This window comes from Leptinotarsa decemlineata, unplaced genomic scaffold (assembly GCF_025532065.1).
Source record: "Leptinotarsa decemlineata unplaced genomic scaffold, Ldec_3_MD MMD2_tig00078346_RagTag_RagTag, whole genome shotgun sequence".
NCBI lineage: Eukaryota > Metazoa > Arthropoda > Insecta > Coleoptera > Chrysomelidae > Leptinotarsa > Leptinotarsa decemlineata.
Window position 1 is genome coordinate 5,435,895 of NW_027412724.1, and position 27,715 is coordinate 5,463,609.

The following is a 27,715-nucleotide window of genomic DNA, read 5'->3' on the forward strand; positions in this document are numbered from 1 at the left end:
CAACCTCGCCATATGTAATGTTTACATGAACGCCCAAAACGTTCCATAATTAATTCCACTCGAATTTACGACAGTAACGCTCACAAGCAAGTGAAACAGGGAAAGTTGCGGTCGTGAGCGTGATCGTTGTGAGCGCTTAGTGGAACGAACGGTTAGTATCGGATTTGCATCTGCTCGCTCGACTCCAGATTTCTAAAACTGAATACACATTGAATATCAGAATATTCATTGTAGTGAATTTTTTGACAAAGTTCGTTTCTGACTCTTAGGTGTTGTTTCTGGGTGGTCAATTAACGAGGTACCTTGGCCTACATGTAATTTTGGAAGATATTCATTAGCTATTTGAGCATGGTTTTGGCTAGTGAACTATATAAACAAATCAGAGTATAAAAAATGAAAAATTTCCGCATTTTCATGTATTTTCCAATAAAAAAATTATTATCAGATTTCAGTAATACCTTTGAACATTAAATGGGTTCAACAATGAAATCGAAATGTAATCTAATTTTTCGTTTGAACCTGATACTATCTTGGTCTTTTGAATAATTTTGAATATGATCTGAGTTGTAGTTCAATTTATTTGCTTTAATCTGAAAACAAATTATGGGGACAAATATTTGAAACAGGTTTCACGCTAAAAATCAGCTGAAATCAAAGTATTGACGTGACCAACATGAAGAAATTTGAAAAACCAGAATTTTTCTGTACGCCCTCTGCTGGCGAGGTTGTCAACTAGGAGTAATTAAAAACTCCCTAGATTTTCAGTGTCTTTGCCATTCTTTTGTCACCAGAAATCAATGTTGGTAGCGTAGCCTAGACTACAAAACAACCTTCTGTGAGCGTAGAATAGACGTTTTGTGATTGTGATTCAGAGTTTGCACAGTAAGGTTGAATGGCGTGTTAGTGCTTAGCTTGTTATTCATTTAAAATAATAAAATGCCGCGTTCTAAAAAAGTTGTAAGTGGATACTAGTGTCAGTGGATAGTTTCAGTACATATATATCGTATTTCAATTTCAAATAGTTGCTTTATAAATCTTTTGCATGACTGCGAATGATTAAAAAACGGTAATGTCATTTTTCTTATTGTGTCCTTTCCTGCCTGATTTGTTTATTTATGCATTTTTGTGCTCGAATAGCCCTATTTGGTACTATTAAATAATGTAGATAGTTGATTATGGGAAGCAAATATTGATTTGAGACTTTTTTTCGCCTTTTTCTTCTTTTTTTTTCGGGTGCAGCAATGTTAAAAATTCATAACCAAGAAATACAAAAAAACTACTTGGTTTCCGATTCGAATACTCACTTAAGGATTGACATGGTTGTTTCTGGCTGAGATCGAGGTTTATAATTTTGTTCTACAGCTTTAGGGCGTTGGTTCTCGCCATATTTGCATAATTATAAAAATTCAGCTTGTCTTATACATACTCCTTCACTTTCATGGCTCTACTCTTGAAGTTGTTTTTGAACCACTTTTTTTCAACATTTCTGAGTAGTCAATTTCGTGTGTCTGTTCAGCAAAGAAAAATGGAAAAAGTAGATTAGAGCTTTATTAATTTCATTCGGCTTGGTAGTTAATGTTTTGATGTTTATATTACAGAAGTAAGTTTCACTTTACTATTTGTTGTTCCTAGTCTAAAAAGATGATGGAGGAAGATGATAATCTGTCCGATAGTGACTTTGGTGAAGATGAAGATCCTGATAAAATTGAAGTACCAGGTTAGTGAGAAGATACCTATTTTCTGGAAGGCCACATGTTATAATTGTTGTGCATTTTTAGGTGGAGGAAAAGATTTGGCAGCAGCAGCAGCTCTCATGGAAACTAGAGAAAATAAATTCAAGCAAGAAAGTAAACTCAAGCAAGAAACAACTATCAAACCTGATGTTAGAATGGGACAAATTCCAATGGCTAGTTATAATCCCAAAATTGGAAACCCTATGCATCCAAGTACTTATGATATGATGCGTAATCCTCCAAGTGAGTAAAGAAACCTCAAAAAGAGTACATGTTCATGAAACTATTGTCAGCATAACGTGAAATGTTCCACTAAACTATTTATTCATGTAATGAAGTCAGATAATATTCTTTGTGAGTACTTCTAATTGAAAATTCAAGTAAGTGGAGAGTAAGGATCAACAGTTTCTATTCCTTTTTCTCTTTGAACTTTATGCAAAGGAATCCACTAAAAAACTCCGCATAAAACTTTTTGTTAGCATTATGGTTTTATTCGGAGTGCACCAAGATTAATCCCCAATTTACAAAATTTTGCAAATGACTTAAGTGTCAATCAATCTCAAATTATCATACATGTGTAGCAGGGATATATACAAAATCCAAATTTTTGGGTCCATGTGAAATATAAGCTCCCATTTATGTACATTTCAATCAGTAAAAAAAGGTATAGTTTATTTAATCACTAACCTCATACAACTGCAACGCTATACAATAGCTTTCTCAAGCGTTGTCATACTGACTAAATTCTACTTAATTTCTTCTTTATATAACATCATCCAGATACTACTTCCGAGGAGATCAGTGGATATCTCCGCAAATGTTTCCTGAGGTTGTTTGTGATAAAATAAAAAAATGAAACTTATTCCCTACGATGACACCTTCCTTACGGTCGAGGACATGATTATCTTGAATAACAAAAACATCAGTATTTTATGATTGTCTGAACAATGGCAATGTGAATCTATAATTCTATATATAAATAATTCTATAACTATAGTTCTCTGCTATCAACGATTGAAAAGTTTTAGTTCAGGAGTTGCCTTTGAATTGAATGCATTGGTCATTAAGGAGATATTAAAATAAGTTCTATAATCCGAATTTTTGGCCTAGAGGTGTAAGGTATAAACCCTTTGATTTCAATAAACAAAGACAAAAGAAAATCAGTACTCGAAAACCATATCATGTGGGGTCCCTGGACCCCACATGATTTTTGAATTTTGTTATATATTTCTGTAAAATAATTGCCATATACAGTCCTAACCCAACTAACCTGGTCTCGTTTATTAACGAACCAGATTCATATCTGGACAAAAACCAGACCAACAAAATGGATGTTCTCATTGGTGACATCAATATTAATTTATTAAATGAAAACGATATTTACTTAAACAACTTTCTGTACCAGCTAAATATGAATTTGTGCTATACATACTGAATGCCACAAGAAGAATTACTCCTGAAACTAAATCATGCATTGATCAAATTTTCCTTAAAAAACCTAACCACAAAAAATTAATTTATAATTCATTTATTCTTAAGTATAACATTACAGATCATTATCCAGTATCATTAAATATAGAGTAGTTTCAAAAAAACAAAAACTTTCGGAAAACAGAAAACTTTACAACAAAAATCATTTGTAAAAAATTAGGGAACCTATTACAAAATGAAACCTGGGATGTAGTATTAAGTGAAATGGACCCTCAACTCTGAACTGATCTCTGTTTCTTCACAGAAATTTTCCTGCATATGTAATTGGCAATACAACTGAAGTAGTCGACCTCCAATTTGGAAAGGGCACACTTGCAGACCAGTTTCAGGCTCCTTTGCAATGGAATATAATTCCAAAATTGAAGGTCGACTCTTTCAGTTGTATTGCCAATTGCACTGACGCCTGTCGGATAGAATCCAACGCCGTTCGTGGTATTAGCCAGTGGAGTAGTTGTTTTCTGATAGGCGTCAGTCCATTCAACCTACTGTGTAGGTATATCCGAGACAGGCTTGAACATTTAAAGTTCATTTCTTTACATCTAATAATGTTATTGAAAACTTCAAAAGTATACAATTATGGCACAAAAAACATAAAAATAAAGCCGTGGATAACTGAAGGATCAATTGTATCAATTAGAAATAGGGACAAATTAAAGAATCAACTAAACAAACACTTCACATACGAATTGGAACATTCGTAAAAGATTATTCAACGACGACAATAAGGCACTACTTATCAACTGAATCCTGGGAGGAAGTATACAATGAGACTGACGTAAATAAGAAAGCTAAACAACTAATCAATATCTTGAATTACTATTTTGATATGTTTTCCCTACAAAAAATTCTACACCAGACAGAATAAAAACTGGATTACCTACCACGTTAAAAGGGAGAGTGTCAGAATAAGAGATTTGTATGTCTTACAAAAAACTTTTGACGTACTTAGACCAATGTATAAACATGCCCAGAAGGCATACAAAAATCTTGTTAAAATGACAAAAATAAATCACTACTCAAATAAGGTGCAAACATCAAGTAACAGATCAAAAACTATGTGGAATATAGTCAAAGAAATAAAAGGCACAAAGAAAGATAATTCTATCAAAGAAATAAATGTTGGTGGCACAACTATAAGTGACCCAAGTCAAATAGCCAACCATTTCAATACTTTCTTTGAGAATGCACCACACTCGTTATCGAGGCCCCTCCCTCCAGTGTCTCTTTCCTTCCCAGAACAACTAACAAATGTAAACTCCTTTTATGTATTTTCGTTGGACGAATAAGAAGTTATGGAGTTATTCAATGGTTTGAAAAATAAAAAATCCTCTGGTGTCTGTGGCATATCTAATATAGTTCTCAAAGAATTCAAACACCTACTAGCAGAACCGATAGGTCATGTTATAAATGAATCTCTGAACTCAGGAATCTTCTCAGAAATTTTCAAAATTGCAATAATAACTCCAATACTTAAGAAAAATGATAGTCATATCTTGGATAACTATTGGCCAGTCGCCCTCCTATCCTCAATTTCAAAGCTTTTTGAGTATTTAATGCTCAGTCGTTTTTTACCATATTTAGACAAATTCAGAGTACTCAGTAACACACAATTTGGCTTTAGAAAAAAGAGATCAACTGTGGAGGCAATCCTAAACTTTTACTGCGAAATCATTGAAAATTTTGAAAATAAAAAGTACCCTGTAGGAGTTTTTTGTGACCTAAGCAAAGCATTCGACTGTGTTGAGCATGACTGGTTACTCTATAAACTGGAAAAATATGGTGTTCATGGTATTCCATTCAACTGGTTTCAATTGTACTTGAAAAATAGAAAACAATATGTCGAAATAAATAGTAATGATAACCAAAACAAAAAAGTCAGATCAGAAACCTCCACCATTAATATAGGGGTACCTCAAGGCTCCATACTTGGGCCTATACTATTTATTCTGTACACTAATGATTTACCATGCTACACTGGAGACCACAACATCACAATGTATGCAGATGACACAAATTTTCTAATAACTGGTTCAGATTTCCTAGATACAGAGGCAAAAGCAAATCTTGCTCTGAAAAAGGCAAGTGTATGGTTTTCTGCTAACAATCTGGTCCTGAACACAACCAAAACGAACTTCATAAATTTTCACCCACGGCAAAAATCTATAGACCATATATATACTATAATTATAGAACCAGAGCATCTTATACAAAACAGCTCAACTACATTTCTAGGGGTATACCTAGAGGAGAACCTGAAATGGGGAGTTCATTGCTCTAAGCTAATATCCACTCTGGGTCAAAAATTTTATCTTTTCAAAACTCTTAGAGAATTTTTAAATGACTCAATGACTATATCTATCTATGACAGTGAAATTGAGTCCCGGCTGCGATATGGTATCTGGTTGTGGGGGACTTCATCTGCAGTGAATAATATACTGACTGCACAAAAACGGATAATTAGATGTATGACCTCTTCTCATTATCTTGAACCATGCAAACCACTTTTTAAACGCCTAAGCATTTTAATAGTGGTCAACCTGTATATACTGGAAATAGCATGCTTTGCACATGATAGAAAACACCGAACCAACTGTCCAAATAATACACACCTATATTCCACAAGGAAAATACAAGAAATAATTCCAAACCACACCCTAACCAGCCAGAGTCCCACAGTTATGGTAATTAAAGTGTACAACCATCTATCTACCCCCTACTCTGAAAATCATTTACCACCTCCAACTTTAAGTTAAAACTCAAAGAAATACTCATTCGGACTCCCTTCTACAGATTGAATTAATTTTTTAATGACATTTTAGTCTAGTTTTAATGCGATATAATTTACTTATATCAATACACCCACTTTATACACCATGTACTACCAGTTTATCTCTATATAACTCTAATATTATTTTAAATTTTATTTTAGAATGTACTCTTTTTAACTACTAATGTGATTTATCCTATGTCTGCATGTAACTTTAATGGATTAATAAATATTATTATCATTATTTAACAAGAATACAAAACTTATAGAAATAAACTACTTAATAAAAATAACTATTATATTGTACAAATCGAAAACATTAAAAATAATCTAAAAAAAACTTATCAACTAATATCAGAAATTTATAAAAAAGATAACACTTCCATAGCATCCACATTTCTGTGCAGTAATTTATACAGAAAAATTATTCCAGCAAGTTTTCTGCGTAATTCAAGACTTTCAATATTGAATGTTATGGTAAGAGATTCATATGGATTACCTCTATCAGGATAGATACCATAAGATTTGAAGTAGATAAACTTTAGGGGGTGACAGCTGATTAATGGAAAAACAGATTTTAAACAGATTTTTAAATTGTAGAATGGAGACCACAGAACAGAGCCATATTCTAATTTTAGCCTTATATAGGCTACTTAAAGATAAAACGTATTAAAAATTATGAAACCTTCTCAATAGAATCAAAAAAAATTATCTTCGAAAATCACTTTGAATTTATCAAAATATTAGAAGACCAATAGATACACTGCCACTAAATGGTTTCCTGACTTTCTGTACATAACTGTAATTTTATAATAATTAGTATTACTTTGTAGCATAACACAAGTGTTAAGTCACTTAGATGCTATTTTTATACACAATCTTTACTTTATGTACTAGCAATTACTAACATATTCAAAATACACTTTGTGTGTCATATATCTAGCAATTACTGTCTTTATATCTGTCTCTTCGTTAGTATTTTTATTTTAAGTTCTGTATTTTTGTGTATCAATTAAATAAAAAAAATGAAAATGAGAGAAACATCCCCCACCATCTTTCACGCAGGTGTGAATAGATATATACTCGAAACTTTCTCGAAAGGGTCATTTTAAGACTTCCGTGGAACAAACAAAACTCAAATTTCATTTTTGCTGTTTTGCTTTTATTGTGGTGATATGCTTAATGAAGTTTAATTTTTGGTACTCTTTGTTTTGATGAAATATGTTATAAAATACTAACATTATTGAAATTTCTTTCAATTTCTTTCTTATGATTCAGCAAATGTTCTTTGTTTTGGTGCTGTATTAGTGTAGTGCAATAAGGAATTTATTTTTCTGGAGTAACATGATTGACACATGATTTCTAATTATTTATTGTGGGTTAATTGGGGGTTTTACATTGGAAAAGGATGAACTAGTTAAAGTTTATAAAAATCAACCCAACTGCTCCTGATTCTCTAGGATTTCTGATGGAAGTTATAAAAAAGGATCTCGGTATTTATAAAAAAGTGTTTTTTTCCAATTGAAAGTTATTTATTTAAAAGTTTATATTGCAATGATACATTAATATCACAGCATGAGTTATTGATCGTATAAACGAAACTACTAAAAAAGTACATTTCAATAGTGATACTTACTTCTGCGAGTTATATTGAAATTTTTATCAAAAATCCACTTCAATCGTCAACCTGTATTTTTACTGTCTTCCTTTCTACAAAAAACGTTTAAGTGATATTGGTTAACACTTGCTCAATGTAACTTTCTGTGTTATCTAGTGGTGCAGTTGGTCTGTTGAAATCTATTTTTTGTCATTGTGTATTTGTTTACAGTGGGTTCCCCTTACGGCATGGGCAGTGTGGCCGCGATGGCAAGCATGCTCAGTAGTTTGGGGGGGCCCATGAATATGGGATCTATGTTCTCGCCTCAACCTGCAGCTGGCGCAGGCTTCAACGCTGCACAATTTCTGCAGCAGAGTAAGTCCTATCTTAGGCGCTGTGAGTGTCGTAGATGTTTAATTTATATTTTGTATGAAAATAAATAAGCCGTTTAATTCAAAAGTATTATTTGTGTGAGTACATACTTTGTCTTTTACTTTATTATGTATGACATCACAGTATATTCTGTTACCTTTCGAAGAATATTATAATTTTATGGTCACATCAACATTTAAACAGCATACAAGTAAATTGATTTAGGAAAAATATCCAATATATTGATTTTTTTTTTCGTGGACAGGGATGTGATTCACTTCTTCACGAATATTTTAAATGTATTCCAATGTTTCTGGGTTTATTTTTATTGTGATTACTTAATTCGGAGGTGTATGGAAACTTCAAGCAATAAAATTTCAAAACTGTTATACTAAAATGTCTTGATCAATGTTGAGGCAAATGTATATTCACAATTTTGATATAAATTCTCGATAAAACTAGTTCGACTAAGAAAGCAACTTTGTAGCAAAACACGTCTTTAGTAATGTTATTAGTGTGAATATTGTTTATAATCATGGGTAGTGTTATAAATTTCCATCAAGTAACGGGTCAGTGAAATAATTTAATACTGGGGGAGTTGATAGATATTTTAAATTATTTCACTACCTCATTTAAAAACAAACAGACTTTTCCAAAAAAAAAACCACTATTTTTGCCAACAGATTGATATACATCAAATGAATAATATACCAAATTTATCAGAAGTAAGAATATTTCAGGTGCACACACGGAAAACCAATACAATTTGAGATCGAATACCATCATAGAAACTAATCTTTGTTCAAAAGTAACTTTTTGAAAATATTTGAAAAATTATTACGTTTTTCCCGAGACTTTTCACTAATGAACGATTCTTAATGTATATTTTAATTCAGCAGAAATTTAGTTTCCAGCTGTAACATGTTGGTACCACACAATGTCTCTTAAATATAAAGGTGGTCTTGTGATACCCCTTTTGACAGCTATTTCAATTTTCTATCCAAAATCTTTTTAGTTTTCGAAATCGGATTAGCTATTCCTAAGTAATTAGCAGTTTTATATTTACGAACATGCAAACAAGCACCTCTTATTTTATCCATGAGCTCTGAAAGAGACTACAGTTGTATTTCACGAATTCTTACAAAAAATCGTCATATCAACTAATCTAGCCGGCTATTCTAGGAGACATTTCTTAGGTAAGAACCAATGCAGACGAGCATATTCTTGCATTCGATCATTTGTGTTGACTCATAAGAGACAACAAACACTTAATTTGCGGCAGATTCGTACGCCCATGTGAACCAGGTCTGAACATTTGAAACATTCTTCAGTGCAAAGTTTTGATACCATTTTTCTTAAATAATATTTATTCTTTGTTTGCATTTTTTTTAATATTACTAAGGAACGGCTGTTACAATTACTGAAAGTGAAATCGTGTTGAATAGAGAATCAAAATACCTATCAAACGAAAATATCGTGAGACTCCATTGGGAAAAGTATTGGTAGAGCTCGTCAAATCTAGAAAGAGACTTGGGAATTATCTCTCTCTCTCTCTCTCTCGCTCGCTCGCTTTCAGTCTTCTAACAAACGCACATCTAGTGGGCGGGACCACAACGGAATTCAGAAAGCTCTTCCTACATTTGACAAGCTGTGGCACTCTCAGTCATTGCTAATTGTCTTTCTTATGAAAAACTACTTGCCTCTTTATATACATTTTGTCCGTAATTGATATATTAGTTCGAAAGTTGAGAGTAGGGAACTTTGTTTGTATGCACTGTTAATGTTGAAAGTTTGGACCAAGAAGGAAAATATTGTTCACTGACATCATTGAACATCGGTCATACTGTCTGTAGTAGGACATAGTTTTGAAAATAAATCGTTTGAAGATAATTGATGACTAAATATTCGACATTATTGTGGTTTCTTTGGTGGATTAATTTGATATCAATAATAACTTATACCTGAAGAAAAATGCAAATTGTTGTGTACCCATAGACATTCATATAATATTATTTTGTATATTATTTTGTTTGTAAGAACAACTTTTGGTAGACGTGACATTTTAATAAGATAAAAACAGTTCAGCTAAATATTTGTAGAAATATATGTAGGTGATTATTGATTTACTTTATGGTAAAGTTTATGAAACGATAATTTTTTGTCGAATGTCCACAATACTAAATGAACAATGAAAAACTATTTGAACTGTATACGTGCAGCATTATCAGTGATGAAGTAGAGTACAAGTAAAAGGGGAAAGTGTGAAAGTATACTTTTGAATTAATCGTCACTTTATAGGAAATGGAGCTTATTTTTTATGAATTTCTCAAAATTGGTTGAAATCATTTAATTATTAAAAATTTGGAAGATTGGTGAGTTCTTTTCTCAACCGCAAATCAGTAAATAGAAGTTTTTTCAATTAACATCCACTAGTAAAAATGATCCACGTAAATGGATTATAAATGAATGGTTCGTGTTTAATCTGAACATGCACTCGATAATATTGGGCCATACTAGTTGCAACAATTAGAGGAAGCGAATCTTGAATTATTCACCAATTTCTTTATGGTATCTGTCATATGTTGTTCATAGTTTCAATTCAGACCAAACATATACTGTTTCATTGACATTTGACTTTAAGTGAAATATCACTTTGAACTCTTCAAGAAACCAATAGAAAGTAAGCTCATTTAATGTCTGATCGAATGCATGTAGCATGAAATATTGGACTAGGTGTCAAAAAGGCGAATTTTGGGTAATCTATCTATGCTTTTTCAATAAAGTCCTTTTAATGTATTCTTGAGAAAATTTATGGCACTTTTCTTTCTAACTTGCTTGATGGTGATAAATATATTCAACTGCCAACTAATTAAATCTTGAATCCATAGTGGAAATGGCAGCGTTTGGTATGGGAAATCCGTATGGCAACCCCTTCATGCAAAATATGGCTGCCATGCTCTATGGTTCACAAGGTCCCTTACCATCTTGGGGTGGTCAACTCAGCAGCAAAGCCGTACAGTCACTTTGGATGAACCAAATGGATAATAAACCTCTGCATCATCAGGAGGAGGAAGAAGTGGATGATGAAGAATTGGGAGTAGCTGAAACATATGCTGATTATATGCCGTCCAAGTTGAAACTTGGGCGAAAGCACCCCGATCCTGTAGTAGAAACTGCTTCATTGTCATCCGTTGCTCCAGCAGATGTTTGGTATAAACTGTCCATTCCTGATGAAACAATAAGAGGTGGTCATCTCTCTGCTTTGCAGTTGGAAAGCATAACTTATGCTTCACAAGCTCATGAACATATTTTACCTGATGGCTCCAGAGCAGGGTTCTTAATAGGTCAGTTTAAATAATGACTTTTGTTTTTTTTTTACATATATTGTTGTTTAAGGTGATGGCGCTGGAGTAGGTAAAGGCCGAACCATTGCTGGAATAATTTTTGAGAATTATTTGAAAGGACGCAAAAGAGCTATTTGGGTATCAGTATCAAATGATTTGAAATACGATGCAGAAAGGGACTTGAAAGACATTGGAGCAGGCAAAATCGACGTTCATGCTCTGAATAAATTAAAATATGCCAAGATTTCTTCAGCAGTGAACAACAATGTTAAAAAAGGAGTGATATTTAGTACTTATTCTGCATTGATTGGAGAAAGTAACTCTGCAGGCGGTAAATATAAATCTAGGCTGAAACAATTACTTCAGTGGTGCGGTCAAGATTTTGATGGACTTATAGTTTTTGATGAATGCCACAGAGCAAAAAATTTGTGTCCGGTAGGATCATCAAAACCAACAAAAACTGGTAAGATTTAAGATAATTCAGAAACCATCTGAAAATGTACACTTCAATTTACATTTCAGGTCTGACTGTACTTGAAATACAAAATAAATTGCCGAAGGCTAGAGTAGTCTATGCTTCAGCTACAGGAGCATCTGAACCAAGAAATATGGCATACATGGTTAGGCTAGGAATGTGGGGCGAGGGAACCCCTTTCAAAGAATTTGCAGATTTTATTTCAGCTGTTGAGAAAAGGGGAGTTGGTGCAATGGAAATTGTAGCCATGGACATGAAGTTGAGAGGTAAATACATACACACACCCGGGAAAAATATATACACACTCCAAAACGTATAATTTTCAGGAATGTATATTGCAAGGCAGTTGAGTTTCCATGGCGTAGCTTTCAAAATTGAAGAGGTCCCTCTTTCTAAAGAATTTGGGAAAGTTTATGATGCAAGCGTTAAGCTGTGGGTAGAAGCTATGCAAAAATTTCATGAAGCAGCTGAACTTGTTGATGCAGAGAACCGAATGCGAAAAACTATGTGGGGACAGTTCTGGTCGTCACATCAAAGGTTTTTCAAGTATCTCTGCATAGCCGCTAAAGTACCACACGCGGTAGCTGTTGCTCATGAAGCTATAAAAATGGGAAAATGTGTCGTTATCGGTTTACAAAGTACAGGAGAAGCTAGGACTTTAGAACAACTAGAGAGGGATGAAGGAGAATTAACAGATTTTGTTTCTACGGCTAAGGGTGTTTTCCAAACATTGGTTGAAAAACATTTTCCAGCACCTGATAGGACTAGGATTCAAAGATTACTAGGTTTAGAACCTCCTTCAAATTCCAAAAAAATCACTAATGGCAATGATGAAGGAAATACATCATCAGGAAAGCGAAAACCAAGTATGTCAAATTTTAAATATAACAATATTATCGTAAAATCTAACTTCACCTCTGCTTTTCAAAATGTCATAGTAAACTGTACGTTGATGTCTCTCAAATTTGTTCCTGTATAAACATTTATCACTTGACAGTAGAAGCTTAGTGTTCGGTTATTTAGAAAGTTTTAAAGGTTTGATGTCTAAAAAGGGAGAATTATAGTACTATCTCCTAATGATACCAATTTTGTAGACCAAAAGTGGTTGGGAATAATGTTTTCACAGTGTTGGTATGTTGGAAAAGTGTTTGTTTGAAGGTGGTTGACAATGTTTCGTGGTGTATTTCATCAGTTCGGACTTCCATTGTCTAATATAATATAAATTGATTTGAAATCCCTGAAAAAAAAAAAGATTAACCGAAAATAACAATTTTATTAAAAAGTGGAAAAGTGTATTTCTCTAAATTCATTCTACACTAAAGGTTCCAAGTTTCTAAGGGTATCTATAACTATCAATAAATGAATGCGATTTTTTAAATTTCATTGAATATACATAGGCCACAACAAAATACGGAGATCATTATTAAACACTCCTAGGTTGTTCTCGAGATATTAATAAACAAGAGTGACAGACATTGTAACTGCCAACGGGAATGATGTGAAGAACTGAAAATTCAGAATCTCATTCAAATAAAATGATTTGACACTTCAAATAATTTTTAGGCAGTTCCTTGCTGAATTTTATTTATTATTTTTATAAATTGATGGATGTAGTGTTACTATGTGGTAGGAAATCATAATGGAGAAAAGAGAAATGAAACTTTTTGTTTTTACCACTTTTATTTGTAACTAACGTTACTGCAGTATCGTCCTATACGGACATTTTCATTTATTGTATAACTTTGAAAATGTCCGTATAGGACGAAACTGCAGTAACGTTAGTTACAAATAAAAGTGGTAAAAAAACAGAACATTTCTTTTCTCTTTTCTTGAATATTTTTATATGTGGAAGGCTATTTATCAGCTCAAGTATAGGAAATGAATTCAATATTCCTCTATTTTTATATTTCGAATATTAACTCCATTTTATTAGGATTCAAAGTTGGCAACAACTTGAAAACATTTCATATTTATAGAAACCTATTGCTATACTTGGATCTATCAATCTGAATTGATGGAGTTTGTAAGTAAATTCATTTAATTACTAAATGACTGAACCGAACATCTTTGTTATTTATAAAACCACATGTAAACGGGTCGATGAAATAATACTTATGCATCATCAATGAAACAGGAGAAAAAACAAAACCAAAAGTGTTAACGTTTGATCAGTGGAAGCTCTTGTTTGGATAACAGCTTGCACACAATACATCGAAGAGAGATATCTATACAAACATTAATCGTCGGCAATTTCTTAGATTTTGGTGCCAATTCATACCAATTACTATAGTTTTTGATAGTTTGAAAAGTTTATAGAGAGACGCTATTTTCAAAGTTGGAAAACTAGTGAAATTCCTTAGTTGATGAATGATAAAGATAACGCTAGATAGTCTTCTATTGAGGCCAGTGTGTAACAATGTTATGGATGAAAGTAAGAAGCATATCATTGTAGGCGACATGAATTCAAACATGTCAGTGATTGATTTCACCACCACAATTGATTAAATATCCAACTATAAAATTCAAATCAAATCAAAGTTTATTCAATTCAGATTAATATAAAATATAAACCGTTACAACTTACATATTGACATAACGTATAATCTGATTCAGCAAAATTTGTTCTTTCAAGACAAAGACTGTGGAAGTGGACACAGTCTTACAATTTTGCAAGAAATTTATGAAAAATAAAATTACTTTTTGTGACAAGAGTTCTGAAGTTGCTGGATCTATAAAAATAGTAAAAAAACTTGAAATGAATAGTGTGGAACTTGAATATAAATTAATAATCCATTGTAGAATCCACAATGATGATAAATACGTAAAAAATGAATACAAACAAATAAAAATAATAATTGCATAATAGTTCAGGAGCTGTTCATGTTCAGGAGATTGTTCATGTAACTTGAATTGCATGAAAGTTTTTAATCAAATTTGATTCCAAATGTTGTAAAACAAGAAAAACCACCAAATCACTTTTCATTAAAAAAAAAACTGCATGAAGATCTTCCAGAAGAGCTTTGTGCAAAAAATGAGAAAGAATATACATGTAACTGAAAAGAATTTCCAAGATGAACTAAAAATCCTATACATATGTAATAAAAGGAAGAAAATGAATTTGTTGAAAGTCATAGAAATTAACAAATCAATTATAAACCAGAAATATTTACCCCCAAACGAGCAACTCGATTTATTTAGGTCTCCGCTCTTGAATTTATAAGTTTAACATCCCCTATAATTTCACATTTCAGTTTTATACTTGATAATGAGGTTAAACCCGAAACCGGTCGTATAAATAAAATTAACTAATTGTGATTAGACAAAAGTGTTTTTATTCATTTCATTAAAGTAGTCTTAGAGTTTCCTTTAAAAATGTGATCTCCTCATTATATTAGAAAATTCTCAAATCAGTTTTTTTTCATATTACTCTAACACTCAACAAGCGCACTTACAGAAAGAGAATTAAGAATGGATTAGTAAGGCAAAAAACAAAATGAAAGAAAGCTGGAACATAGTAAATGAACTCAGAGCGAAACGAATAAATTTGTATCATATAACACTTAATTTGAACCCAACATATTTTATAATTACTACTGTACACTAACATCAACATACCTAACAATTTCATACTCTGTGGCATTTGATTAGTAACAAAATTAGTGACAAAGACAATCCGATCAGCGATCAGTTCTATAGTGACAATTAAAAAAATCTTATTAGTAAGTTTTTGATATAGATCTTCATCAAGTATCAGCCAGTTCCATTCAATATAAGCAATAAATTGGAGTTTTTCCTTTATTTTAGTGCGTCAGGCTGCAGCTAGGGCTGTTAAACGGAACAAATGGTCAACGTCAGACGATGATGATGATAAAAGTGATGGATCAAATTACGAAGTAACTGACAATGAAAGTGACATTTCTCCTGAGAATTCAGATTCGAATGCAAGCAGTGACTTTAATCCCTTTCATTCTGGTAGTGATTCAGACGATGATCCTTGGAGCAGAAAGAAAAAGGGCAAGAAACAGAAAAAATCACCAAAGAAAAGACCGTCAACTCAAGATAAAATTTCTATGTTACTAAATAAAAAGACAAATAATAAAGGTCAGTTAACATAACAGAACTTACCAAAATTATAATAACTTATAATGGAAAATATGAAATTTAGTAAAAAATACAAGATGTCAAATATATCCTACCAATTTTTATTTGTAGCCAAACCGAATGGGAGCGGACTCAGAGTTGGTGCACCTCCAATGGACGCAATTGAGCGTGCTTGTAGTATGAAAGAAGAACTTCTGGCAGCAATAGAAAGGCTAGGTGACAAGTTACCACCTAATACATTAGATCAATTAATTGACGAACTTGGTGGTCCAGAAAATGTAGCTGAAATGACAGGTAAAATAAAAGTCATAATTGTAAATATTTTATTCAAGAAACATTTTGTTGTGAAATTTTTGCTAAACAATAACTTCTTCTGGCGTGTCTATATAGTATAGACCTGCCTAAAGAATCTATTGTATAGCGAAACACGTATTGTGTTTTGTAAAACTGTTCAATAGAAATCTCACAAAGTGTTTCTTGAATATGTTATGGATTTTCATCTCCACTCCACACTCAGCTATAAATCACATATTTCCAATGTAATTCAGAAATCCAAGAAAATGCTTGGCTTTATACAGAGAACCACGTGCGATTTTACTAACATCCCTGCTATCGAATCTCTTCATTTTTCCCTGGTAAGATCTCATCTCATTATTGTTCCACAGTTTGGTCCCTTCATTATGTTACACATAAAGTGAAACTCGAGGCTGAATAGCACAATTTCCTGAGATATATTGCCTTCAAGATGCGTGTATACTATGACTATGTTCTATTAGAAAGCATATTGAACATACCTTCTCTCGAGGCACGTTGAAAACATAGAGACGTAATTCTTCTATTAAAAATGATCAGCGAACTGAGTACCAGTCTCGAGCTTATATCCAAATTATCTCTACTTGTCCCCAGTCGTTCAACTAGGCAGTTGCAAATCTTTTGTTTCTTTTCAAAGATTCAATTACTCGTAAAACAGCTTCATACCCAGAACTCTTTGATTAGCTAACTCCTTGAATAACCTTCAAACTTTCAAAATATGAGTTTCCTGCTTCAAAAACCATATTCTTGACGTAGCTATTCAACATTTTATCTTGGGCTGTTATTGTGTTAAGTGTTACTTGCCTGCAAGAATTAAATTAGTTCATATTGTTATGTCTTGTGAATTTTTTCTTGGTTGATCCACGTTATCTCACTAGTTTGTAACTATTATTCTTATAATTTACTCTAAATCCATTACACTGCATCGACTACTATATAGCACTGTTATACTATGCCCATGTATATATAAATAAATTATATTAGTAGCACTATTTTTGAACACTCGATGCTGATTCTATTGACATCGAACATACGTGAAATGTGATACATTATTCTATTCCAAACAAATGATAAGATATTCGAGTAAAAAAGTAAAGTTTCTTTGATATTTTTTTAGTTATGTATTTGAAGTGTGCATCATAAGATAAACAGTTGTCTAACATTAATCCCAGGTATTTAATTTCGGTTACAAATTCTATTTTTTCTTCATTAATTTCCAAAGAATAGTAATTTATGTTTATATATTTATATTCTGTGGTCAGAATCATGGCTTTTGTTTTAGACACGTTTAGTTTTAATTTGTTGACGTTCAATTATTTATGAATCTCCTTCAAGCAGATATTCATTTTCGTCAAAGCTATCTCTAAATCTTTATGAGTAGAGTAGAATAGAGTTTATTCTCTTGTGTGACAATTAAAAAAATTGTATACAGTCTTCAGAAAAATAGTAAAAGGAAAATTTTGTACTTGCAGAAACAAATTTTAAGCTATTTAAAATGTAAAATAAAGTTATATATATATATATATATATATATATATATATATATATATATATATATATATATATATATATATATATACAGTGTGACCCATTTAAAATGGAACCACCCCCCACCCCACCACACTCAAATGAATGATTTTAAGGGAATATTATCCACAAATCCAGTGGCGTAGTCAGATTTTTATTACAAAACGCTTGCACCACAAATCTCTCACATTACCATATTTTCAGGAGTTATAACTGTAGAACGCATTGAGCTGTTGACTTCGGATTTTCACTGTACAAATTCACTGGTGTTCTACTTGGTGATGACAGTGTTGTCAGATCTCAAATATGTCTATAATCTGAATAAAAATTACAAACAAATACTTTGTTTCCAAAATTGAAGTTGTTGTAACTTCGTTGTTAACAAATATTTTTTAATGAAAATTTGACAGTTTTGATTTATAACGACTAAGAATCCAGTGGTGTAGTCAAATTTGAAAACAAAAATTGCCTAATAAACTTTTGCCGTTTTTGACAAACAAAAAAACCATAGAGTGCCTTGGAAATGAAACTAAAATTGTGAAAGTTAGTGTCAAGATACAGTTTTTCATGCTTAATATTTCAATAAAAAGAAATTGAGATTGATTGAAAAATGCACATTCTACAGGGGTGGTTCCATTTTAAATGGGTCACACTGTATATATATATATATATATATATATATATATATATATATATATATATACATCCCGCTATTCTTTTTGCGTCCATACATTGTATATTTACATATGATCCAGCGTCCTCCACCTTTCTACGTCCGTATACGGACGCCGAAAGGTTTTTCTGTTATGGTGTCGTCATAATATCAATAAAGCGAGTGCACGAAAAAGTATTCAGTAATAGTTAATCTGGTGATTCATATTTTCGCGCCATAAATTGTCGGAAACCCCGAGTTTGGTCTGAATGATGGTTACGTCAGGACGCAAAAAAGGTTGTTGAATGTACAGCCAGTTCCCGAAAGTGGTTCATGTCTTTCTTCGCTAGGGGGTGTTCGCGTCGACACAAGTATATCTTGTTGTATATTTTTGCGACATGTCGCAGACGATTGAAACTCCGCAAATCTGACAACATTGTATATTCCGTGTATTCTATGGGAATGTCCAAAATTCATGAGAATTGGGTAGTTGTTCGTTCCGTGACAAATGATATGTGTTGTGTTGTGTTGTTCAATATGGAAAATTTGAGAGCAATGAATTCCAGTGCACGGTCCAGCAGAATACTCCAAATGTGCCTTAATTCTGGAACTGAGTCTATAAAATTACCAGAGAAAAATAATATTCTTTCTGAAGGTAAGAAATGAGTGTTAGATAATAGTAATGAGTTTGGTGTTTCCTTACAATTTGTGTACTTTTCATATTACAGTGCATATTATGAGTGCAATAGGTGAATGACGATAAATTGTTTCGAATATTACCTCGGAATGAAAAAACATTTTTAATGTCAATTTTTTTCTACAAGAGGTCACAGCGCGAGTTCTCGGCAAGAACGATGTCATGGGCTTTTGCACTGCTCACACTGCACTGCTACCTCTGTTATCTGTTAGTAACGATTTTCAAAATAATTGCATTTCTTCAAACAGTTTTGTTCGACTAAAATTTCAAGAGATATTTTTTTCCACAAATAATCGATTTTGTTAGTGATCAAGGTACAAGCACTTGCATGCTGCAGCCTTTAAGATTAGAATTTTACGATATTTAGAGTGACCTAATTTGATGAGTTTTTCCACTACTTGACTCAAGAATACACTGTGTCCGAGATAAGAATAAACAGCATGGGGATATCGGAAACGGTAAGTGATATGGGGTCGATTGAATTAGAGAAAAGTAGCGCATTTATGTGCCTAATAATATGTCATTTGGGAAATTTTAATATTTCGAGTGATTTCGGAGATATCCGAGAAAAACCAAAATTTGTGAATTTCGTTTTTTTTTTCAAATTCAAAACAAATAGCACTTTGCCATGAACACTTTTTAGGCAGAACGTAAGCAGAATTTTTCTGTGACGTTTCGTCTTGTAGAAAACATCATCAACTAAACCAAAGTATAGCCTGTATTGTACTCCATCGTGGATACAGCAATGTATTACATAATATGATTTCATGACCATTTCTCACGCCAAATGAGGAGTGATTACTTAATCTGCTTTTCCTCAATTTTAGATAGTAGTTACGCGCTGGAAAAAATGTCATATTTTGATACTCGAAGTAAATTGATTAGTCTTATTCAAAATAAAATTTAACTTACCACTTGCAGGAATTTTTGCGTTGCTGAATATAAAGATGAGTCGCAATTTCAAAAGTTTACTTTATGAAATGTAATTGTAATGTAATAATTAGGAGCTCTTATGTATTACAAAAAATAAACAGAAATTCATAACAAGGGTTGAAATAACCCGTCGTTATTTTCTGAGCACAAGTACGCTCGTCTCACAGACGAATTTAAAGCTTGAGTTTACATATTGGGGACAATATTGTTAAAGGCCGCAGTAACCAATCTTAGCAAATCTTCTTCATTTTGAAAATTATGAGAGAACATTTGATTTTTGGTATATCTCCGAAGAAAAAAGTCTAGTGGGGTTAGGTCGGGGGACATTGCAGGCCATTGTGTCACTATGAGTACAAATTCACTGTCCTGGGCAGTTCAAATAATCACAAGCAATTCTAGCGTTATGTGCTTAATCACCACCTTGTTGAAACCAGCAGCTGTGAGTAACCCCTAAAGGCAAATTATGTAAGCGTCTTCCAAATCCTTCACTAACAAATTCATATTCCGCTCTTTTGTTGAATCGTTTTGGTAGATGAAAGGCCCAATTACATTCGTACCGAGATTCTCAACCCACATGGTAAAATCGAAACGCTTATTAAAAATGCCATTGTTGGTGAATTAAGTAGGTAGCGAGATGTAAAATTAGGAATGGCAATATGTCAACAATTCTACCAAACAACAGTATTATTATGACAATATAACATTGAGTGTCACTTTTCCCAGCGCATACTATTTAAAATTGAAGAAAAGCAGGTTAAGTAATCACTTTTCATTTTGCGCGAAAAATGGTCATGAAATCATATTGTGCGATATGTTGCTACATTCAAAATGAAAAATGGAGTCGTATACAGGGTATACTTTAGGTTAGGCCCATATGAAAATATAAAGTTGATGATGTTTTCTACAAGACGAAACGTCGAAGAAAAATTCTGCTTATGTTATCGTGGAGTCCTCAAAAAGTGGTCTTGACAAAGTGCTATTTGTTTTACATTTCTTCCGAAAATAAATCTAGGAGAAAATAAAAACGAAATTCTCAAATTTTGGCTATTCTCGGATATCTCCGAAACTACTCAAAATATTGACACTTCCTGAATGGCATATTATTAGGCACATAAATGCGCCACTTTCCTTTAATTCAATCGACACCGTAATACTTACCGTTTCTAATATCCCCATGCTGTTCATTTTTATTTGTATAACTGGGTTAGTGATAGTACAGATCCCCTTTTTTTGATTTAGATGGAAAACCTGATTTTTCTCATTATATAGCAATTTTTAGTGTAGACGAAAATTTTCAATTTTATAGATATAATTGAAGAAGATCAAGAATTAGTTTTTCTACTAAGTACCATAATGATACGGAAATATCTGACTCAAAAGTTAATATATTTTCTCATTATCTCAGAAATGGATATTAATTCTTTCAGTTATGCTAATTTCCGTTATTTTGAAGAGATTCACAAGAAATATGCTTCAAATTTTCTTCACAACTGTTGTAGTATATATAAACAAAAATTAATACCACTCTCAAGAATTTTATTAATTACTATGTGAGTTAATTTTGTTCATATTTTTCATGTTGAAAATCGCCAACAAATTTCCAACACATTTTTTTGCTGATCTTTATTAGTTTCTGAGTCAAATGTAGCTAAACCATGCTTTCAATTTTCTCTTCTAACAAAATTAAAATTTTCGAACTGTTTCAATCTCATTTTGAAACATGAAAATTTTTCGAATATTATTTTTTTTAAAGTAGTTTGTCGCTTGTCTAGCTGTACTTTCCGTCAATACTATTTTTCATTAAATAAAATGAAAACTAAAAATAAGTTCAGATCTTTTTTTACTTAGTCCTGAGTAACTTCTCAAGATTTGTTATTTCAAATGTTTAAAAAAAAGTGTATTCCATTTTATTTGTTCGGCTTCAGGCGATTTTGATATTAATATTAACATTTTCGAAGAAGATAATCGAATTTATATAAATTTTATTTTCTAATTTTTTCTAGGTTTTCCTGCATGTTCCAGTACTATACAAGATACACAAATTTTATCAATTCCATTGAAAATACATTCAGAAAATAACTCCGTAAAGAGTTGTTTGTTTTCATCTGACAGTGATGATGACCCAACTTATCTATCAGATTCTGATTACGACTGTGATGAAAATGAAACCATGGGATGTCGGACTGAAAATTATGCATTTCGAGTGAGTAAAATGAATAGTCCAAAATCTCTTTGTTTTATTCAAAATTCTGACAAACAATCCATTTCAACTCAAAATGTATATCAGACTGCAAAAATTGCCAAGTTGTTGATGCTAATGGAAAGAGGGGAAGCAGGAAACTACAAAGGAAAAACTTTAGATGAAATAGATTTGAAGATGGATGATGACATTCTGGAAGAAGAAGATGCAGAAAATTATGACATGAAAAATAATTTGGAAATTACTGAGGGCATAAATGATTCAGCCAATACTCTAGACGAAGACATTGAGGCATCGCAACAAAATATAAGAGAATCAATTCCCACAGTGAACAAAAATGCAAATAATTTCAAAAAGCGATTGCTAGTACCTTGGACAAATCAACAAAAAAAAGTTGTTACAAAATTCTTTCAGAATCACATCAATATGAAGAAACCTCCCAGACGACACGAATGTGAAAATCTGATAAGCAAATATCCTGAATTGCTGGAAAATAAGTCTTGGGCAAAAATCAAAGTATTCATCCAAAATGTATACAAAAAGAATATTTAATTTGGACTTTTACTTTTTTGTTTTGATGTTTTAGTCAATATTGATGTCAATGAATAAAGTTTCTTTTACTTTTTTGTTTTGATGTTTTAGTCAATATTGATGTAAATAAATAAAGTTTCTTTTTGATTTTTCAGTTTACTGATATAAAGTCTCCTGTCACACCATATCTCTTTTTTTATTCTCTTCATTTGATTGGCATTGCATCATGTTGTAATGATATCTCATTACATTCACCATGAATCTATCGATTCGTGGTGAATGTTGCTAGTTCGGACTTCCACTGTCTAATATGGTGTTAACAGGTTCGAAATCAATGCTGTTGGGAAACAAATTTATTGTAGCATGAAAATTAAAATAAATCAATTACGGGTTGTACAAAAGCTAAGATATCAATTACAATTAACAATAAAACGTGATAATAAAAACAAACAAAAAACAGAAAAAAAATCACAGTAAAAAATAAGAAAAATTTATAAATCTATGAAAATAAGCTAAAAATTGAAAGATTTCGAACCAACTTACTTCAAACCAAGTTACTTTGGGTGATGACGTCAACACCCGAAGACGATTGTGGATACTAACAATCGAAACGTCGTCAAATAACTTGGTTTGAAATCTTTTAATTTTTCCTTTTCAATTTTCAGATTATTGTGTCTATATTTTTTTTTTGGCTTATTTTTTCACTGTGAATGGAATGGAAGTCCCAACTAGCAACATTCAAGAACTTTTTACGTCCATACTGTATACAATTAGTGTCCCAGAGGTACAAATCAAATCAGCACCACTTCTGTATGCATATACTGGTATTCTGGATATATACCCCTTCCACTCTATTCTCCTTGACTAGAAGTGGCAACACTGCAGGACGCAGAAATGATTACAGATTGAAAAATAAAATACTTGAGGACGCAAAAAAGGTTGATTAATATGTCGGAATTTGAAATATACAAGGAAGCCGAATCGGTTTCATTATGTACGGATTCAGAAATGGTGGTATGATATAAATATGTGGTAAACTCTTTTAATTTTGAAGTTAGTTTAATATACTTTGTAGCTATCTGTTGGAAAAAGCCTGAACTTCACATCTATCATTACAGAATCCTGTATACTCATATGGACGCAGAATCACCACCTTCATGTAAAGACGCAGAAATGATAGACGGATGTATATATATATATATATATATATATATATATATATATATATATATATAAGAAAACTTTTTACCCTTTTAGCAAATTTAACTAGGACTAGTTCCTTCCACTCGTTTGGTATCATATTGTAATATTTAATAGACAGAAATCTGAAAGAGTTGAGATTCTTGGATAAGCGAAAATATGGCACTATAACGGATTTATATCTGGTATTATATTTATTTTGAACAGTATAACTGGAAATGTTTTTCTTGGCAAAAAGTAAGCATTCATAAATGAATTGATTAGTCACAGTCAATATACCTAGTTTTTTGAATAGTGGACGACAACTTTCATCAAGTTTTGAATTTGTTATTACTCTTATTGCCCTTTTTTGCATTATGAGAATTTTATCAACATGTGCCGATCCACCTCATAAGAGAATTCCTTAGGACATGGTACTGTGAAAGAGACCGTGGTAGGCTGTGAGAACAACACTTTCATTTACAATATCTTTGATATTTCTTAAGAGACAGATGGAGGTAGCTAATTTATTTCTCAGATTGGTTATGTGAGCCTCCCATGTCAGCTTACAATCTAATGTTAGTCCCAGGCATTTTACCGGCAAATTGTCCTCCAGGGTTAAGTTGTAATTCAGAGTAAAGAGTAACGTTTTTGTTTTATCATTATTTAGACACAATCTTACATTCGTGAAATATTCCTGAGCACTTTTGAGGGTGTATGATTCAATATTCTGATCATAGTTTCTCATTGAAACTAGTAATGTGGTATCATCAGCACATTCAACATGTTTTGACGATAAGAAATGAGTTATGTCATTAACATAAATAATAAATAGTATGGGACCTAAGATTAAACCCTGGGGAACCCCCCATGTAATTTCCCTTTTGGATGATACCTTTCCGTTTGAGGAGGTACACTGATATCTTCCTGTAAGGTAACTCTGAATGAATGAAAAAGCATTTCCTCTGACACCATAACTTTCCAATTTCATTAAAAGAATTTCATGTGACACACAATGAAAAGCTTTGGAAAGGTCCAAAAAAAGATGCTAGTGTCACATTTCCTTTCTCAAATTCATCTGTGATGTGAATAATCATATCTACAAGTGCAGTTATAGTAGACTTTCCCTCACGAAATCCATGTTGTTTAGGGTTCAGTACATTTTTTCTCTCTAAATAGTTGATCAGTCTGATTTTATAAGCCAATTCAAGCAATTTTGATAGAATAGGAACTATGGAGATGGGTCGATAATTACTGATATTATTTTTGTTACCCTTTTTAAAAATCGGTATAACTTTGGAGAGTTTCAGAATCTCTGGAAAAACACCTTCTGCAAAACAGGTATTGATGAAAAACGTTATGGGGCTGATTAATTCGTCTTTTGCAAATTTCAGTGAGTCGCTATTTAGCCCATATATATCTCTTGACTTTGATGTGCTTAATCTGTCAATCAGGGTAATTATCTCTAATTCTGTTACTGGAGTTAAGTAAAATGAAAAGGCTACACTGTTATTCTGTATTGATTCGATATATGTATCGCCATTAGACTCTAATTTTTGGACAATTTCCTTGCCAATGTTACAAAAGTAATTATTGAAGTCATCCAGCAATATTTGGGGGTTAGGAGAAGTGATCATAGTAGATTTTATGAGTGACCATGCCATTCTTTGCTTATTCTTTGCATTCATGATTAGGCGTGAGTTGTGTGATATTTTTTCAGTTTTAATTGCTAGTCTATACCGCTTCTTCATCAGCAAATAAATTCATAAAGTCACAATTTTGACATAAACTGATGTCATTAATATATATAAGAAATAGTAAAGGGCCCAATACACTTTCTTGAGGTACCCCAAATTTTGCGTCAATAGGAGATGAGAGAACATTGCCCACTTTAGTCATTTGTTTCCAATCGCTTAAGTAGTCCTTAAACCATCCTAGCACTGTTCCTTTAAGACCTTTAGCTTCCAATTTTTTCATTAATATATTACGGTCAATTGTCTCAAAAGCTCCTCTTAAGTCTAAGAATACTGTTACAACATAATCTCAGTTGTCAATAGATTGAGTCCATTTACTAATGGTAAGTTGTAAAGCCGTTTCACAAGAATGATTTTCCTAAAACCGAATTGATTACTTATGAGAATATTATTGGCCTCAACATAACTTAGGAGCTGATCGTATACAGCCATTTCTAGTAGTTTCTCCATTCCTGGTAAGGTGTTTACTGGACGGAATTCTCCCGCTTTATTAGTATTTCTGACTTTGGGAACAGGTACTATTATGCTAGTTTTCAGTTTCTCAGGAAATTGCCCATATTGTAGAGAGATATTTATAAAATGTAACAAAACATAACCAATGACTCCAAACGTAGCTTTAATAAACTTGATATCTAAGATTTCTGTTCCAGATTTATTTTCCAATCTATTAACAATTCCTGTAAGATCTTTCAATTCAAGTTGATTAAAAATTTCGAAACTAGAGACCGCCATAATTTCACCTTGAAGTAGTAGAATTTCTCCATGAAGTAGTAGTCTTAATTGATTTAACGAATTCTTCTGAGCTGGATTCAAAATATTTGAAAGTTTCTGCTATTTCAGCTTCATCTCTAAGGATTTTTACTTGTCCTTCTCCTTCAAATTCAATATTGTTTGTGTCAACTGTATTAGACTTAGTATTAATTAGCGATTTAATGTACTTTTCATAGATTAAGACTATACAAGTACTAAGTGTAAATCAAAAATCAATGGACATCATATTGATGGACATCATATTGAATACTGTAAGTATTCTTTTCGGTTCTTCATTACATAAATACACATTTTATAGTTCTTCCTGAAGATGATATTAATAACTACCAAAATGTTGGAAATATAGTGCGATAAGAGTACTACACGTTTCTCGCTTGCTGCTTACCCAAAAATTTTTCAACATAGACATACATAGATTTATTTAACTACATTACATTTCAAGAGAGTGTTTGTAGTAAGTCATATAAAAGATGTTAATTGTAAATACAAATTTCTAAAATACAAAGAGATGCCATCAGATATTCAAAATAATTGAAATGAAAAATCAAAGACATAAAATATGTAAAAAAAAAACCAAACATATATAGGTGGACTCATGATACGGGTAAGTGTTTGAGTGAGCATGTTCCCGATTTGAAACATTTTGACCAAGTAAAAGCAGTGACTCAGAAGGAATTCCTTCAAGTGTTTCTTGAATCCCACAATACTCAGCTTTTTTAAATCCTCAGATTGAAGATTATGATCTGAAGATTTTTTTTTGAGATTTTTGAGACAAAAAAGATTTGAGCATATATTGTTCGCATTTCTTTTATTATAATGCGCTAAAATTCTCAGTTCCCAAAATAAAGGTTGGCATGTGTATATATATATATATATATATATATATATATATATATATATATATATATATATATATATATATATATCAAAAATGAAACCATTTGTGGACAAAGCACTCCAAAAAACGGGAAAGCCGCGGACACGTGTTTCTGGCTATTGGCCTCATCAGCGCGGTGCAGCCAAGTGCAAAGATGGGCAACACTTGTTTGCCGGAAATGGGAAACAACACATAAGCACGGAGTCAACAGTAGGAGCCAACGCACATTTGTGGTTCCAGTTAGAAGACCTAGAGTTTCCAGGCTACACCTACATGACCACGCAGGCAGCTATAGCTATGTGCCTCATCAGCGGGGTCATACACACTCGAGAGCATTCATATATATATATATATATATATATATATATATATATATATATATATATATATATATATATTTAT

At 32.3% G+C, this 27,715-nt stretch overlaps 2 protein-coding genes across 7 annotated transcripts in view; both read left to right on the plus strand.

Annotated features, from left to right (window-relative positions):
* The first annotated feature begins 818 nt into the window (after nucleotides 1-818).
* Nucleotides 819-27,715, plus strand: part of sno (Protein strawberry notch) — a 35,426-nt gene continuing 8,529 nt past the window's right edge. Inside the window, exons 1-10 of one of the 6 annotated variants that reach the window (XM_074185818.1) lie at nucleotides 819-957; nucleotides 1,599-1,717; nucleotides 1,779-1,976; nucleotides 7,820-7,984; nucleotides 10,849-11,304; nucleotides 11,357-11,767; nucleotides 11,827-12,045; nucleotides 12,106-12,645; nucleotides 15,584-15,880; nucleotides 15,992-16,174. In XM_074185818.1, coding sequence (XP_074041919.1) covers nucleotides 1,642-1,717; nucleotides 1,779-1,976; nucleotides 7,820-7,984; nucleotides 10,849-11,304; nucleotides 11,357-11,767; nucleotides 11,827-12,045; nucleotides 12,106-12,645; nucleotides 15,584-15,880; nucleotides 15,992-16,174 — 2,545 coding nt within the window. In that variant the 5' untranslated portion in view covers nucleotides 819-957; nucleotides 1,599-1,641. Of the gene's footprint in view, nucleotides 1,067-1,598; nucleotides 1,718-1,778; nucleotides 1,977-7,819; nucleotides 7,985-10,848; nucleotides 11,305-11,356; nucleotides 11,768-11,826; nucleotides 12,046-12,105; nucleotides 12,646-15,583; nucleotides 15,881-15,991; nucleotides 16,175-27,715 lie in introns of all 6 variants that reach the window. The other 5 variants (XM_074185814.1, XM_074185815.1, XM_074185816.1 and 2 more) reach the window with 5 other exon arrangements.
* On the plus strand, nucleotides 18,406-22,879 carry LOC141487044 (uncharacterized). Its single transcript, XM_074185820.1, has 2 exons — nucleotides 18,406-19,026; nucleotides 22,005-22,879. The coding sequence occupies exons 1-2, from the start codon at nucleotides 18,705-18,707 to the stop codon at nucleotides 22,751-22,753; spliced, it is 1,071 nt and encodes a 356-aa protein (XP_074041921.1). The 5' UTR covers nucleotides 18,406-18,704; the 3' UTR covers nucleotides 22,754-22,879.

Excerpts from the sequence above, each read along its gene's own strand:
- LOC141487044 (XM_074185820.1), top strand. The coding sequence starts at position 18,705 with ATGTCTTTCTTCGCTAGGGGGTGTTCGCGTCGACACAAGTATATCTTG. Across the intron at positions 19,027-22,004 it reads AAATAATATTCTTTCTGAAG|GTTTTCCTGCATGTTCCAGT; the intron begins GTAAGAAATGAG and ends AATTTTTTCTAG.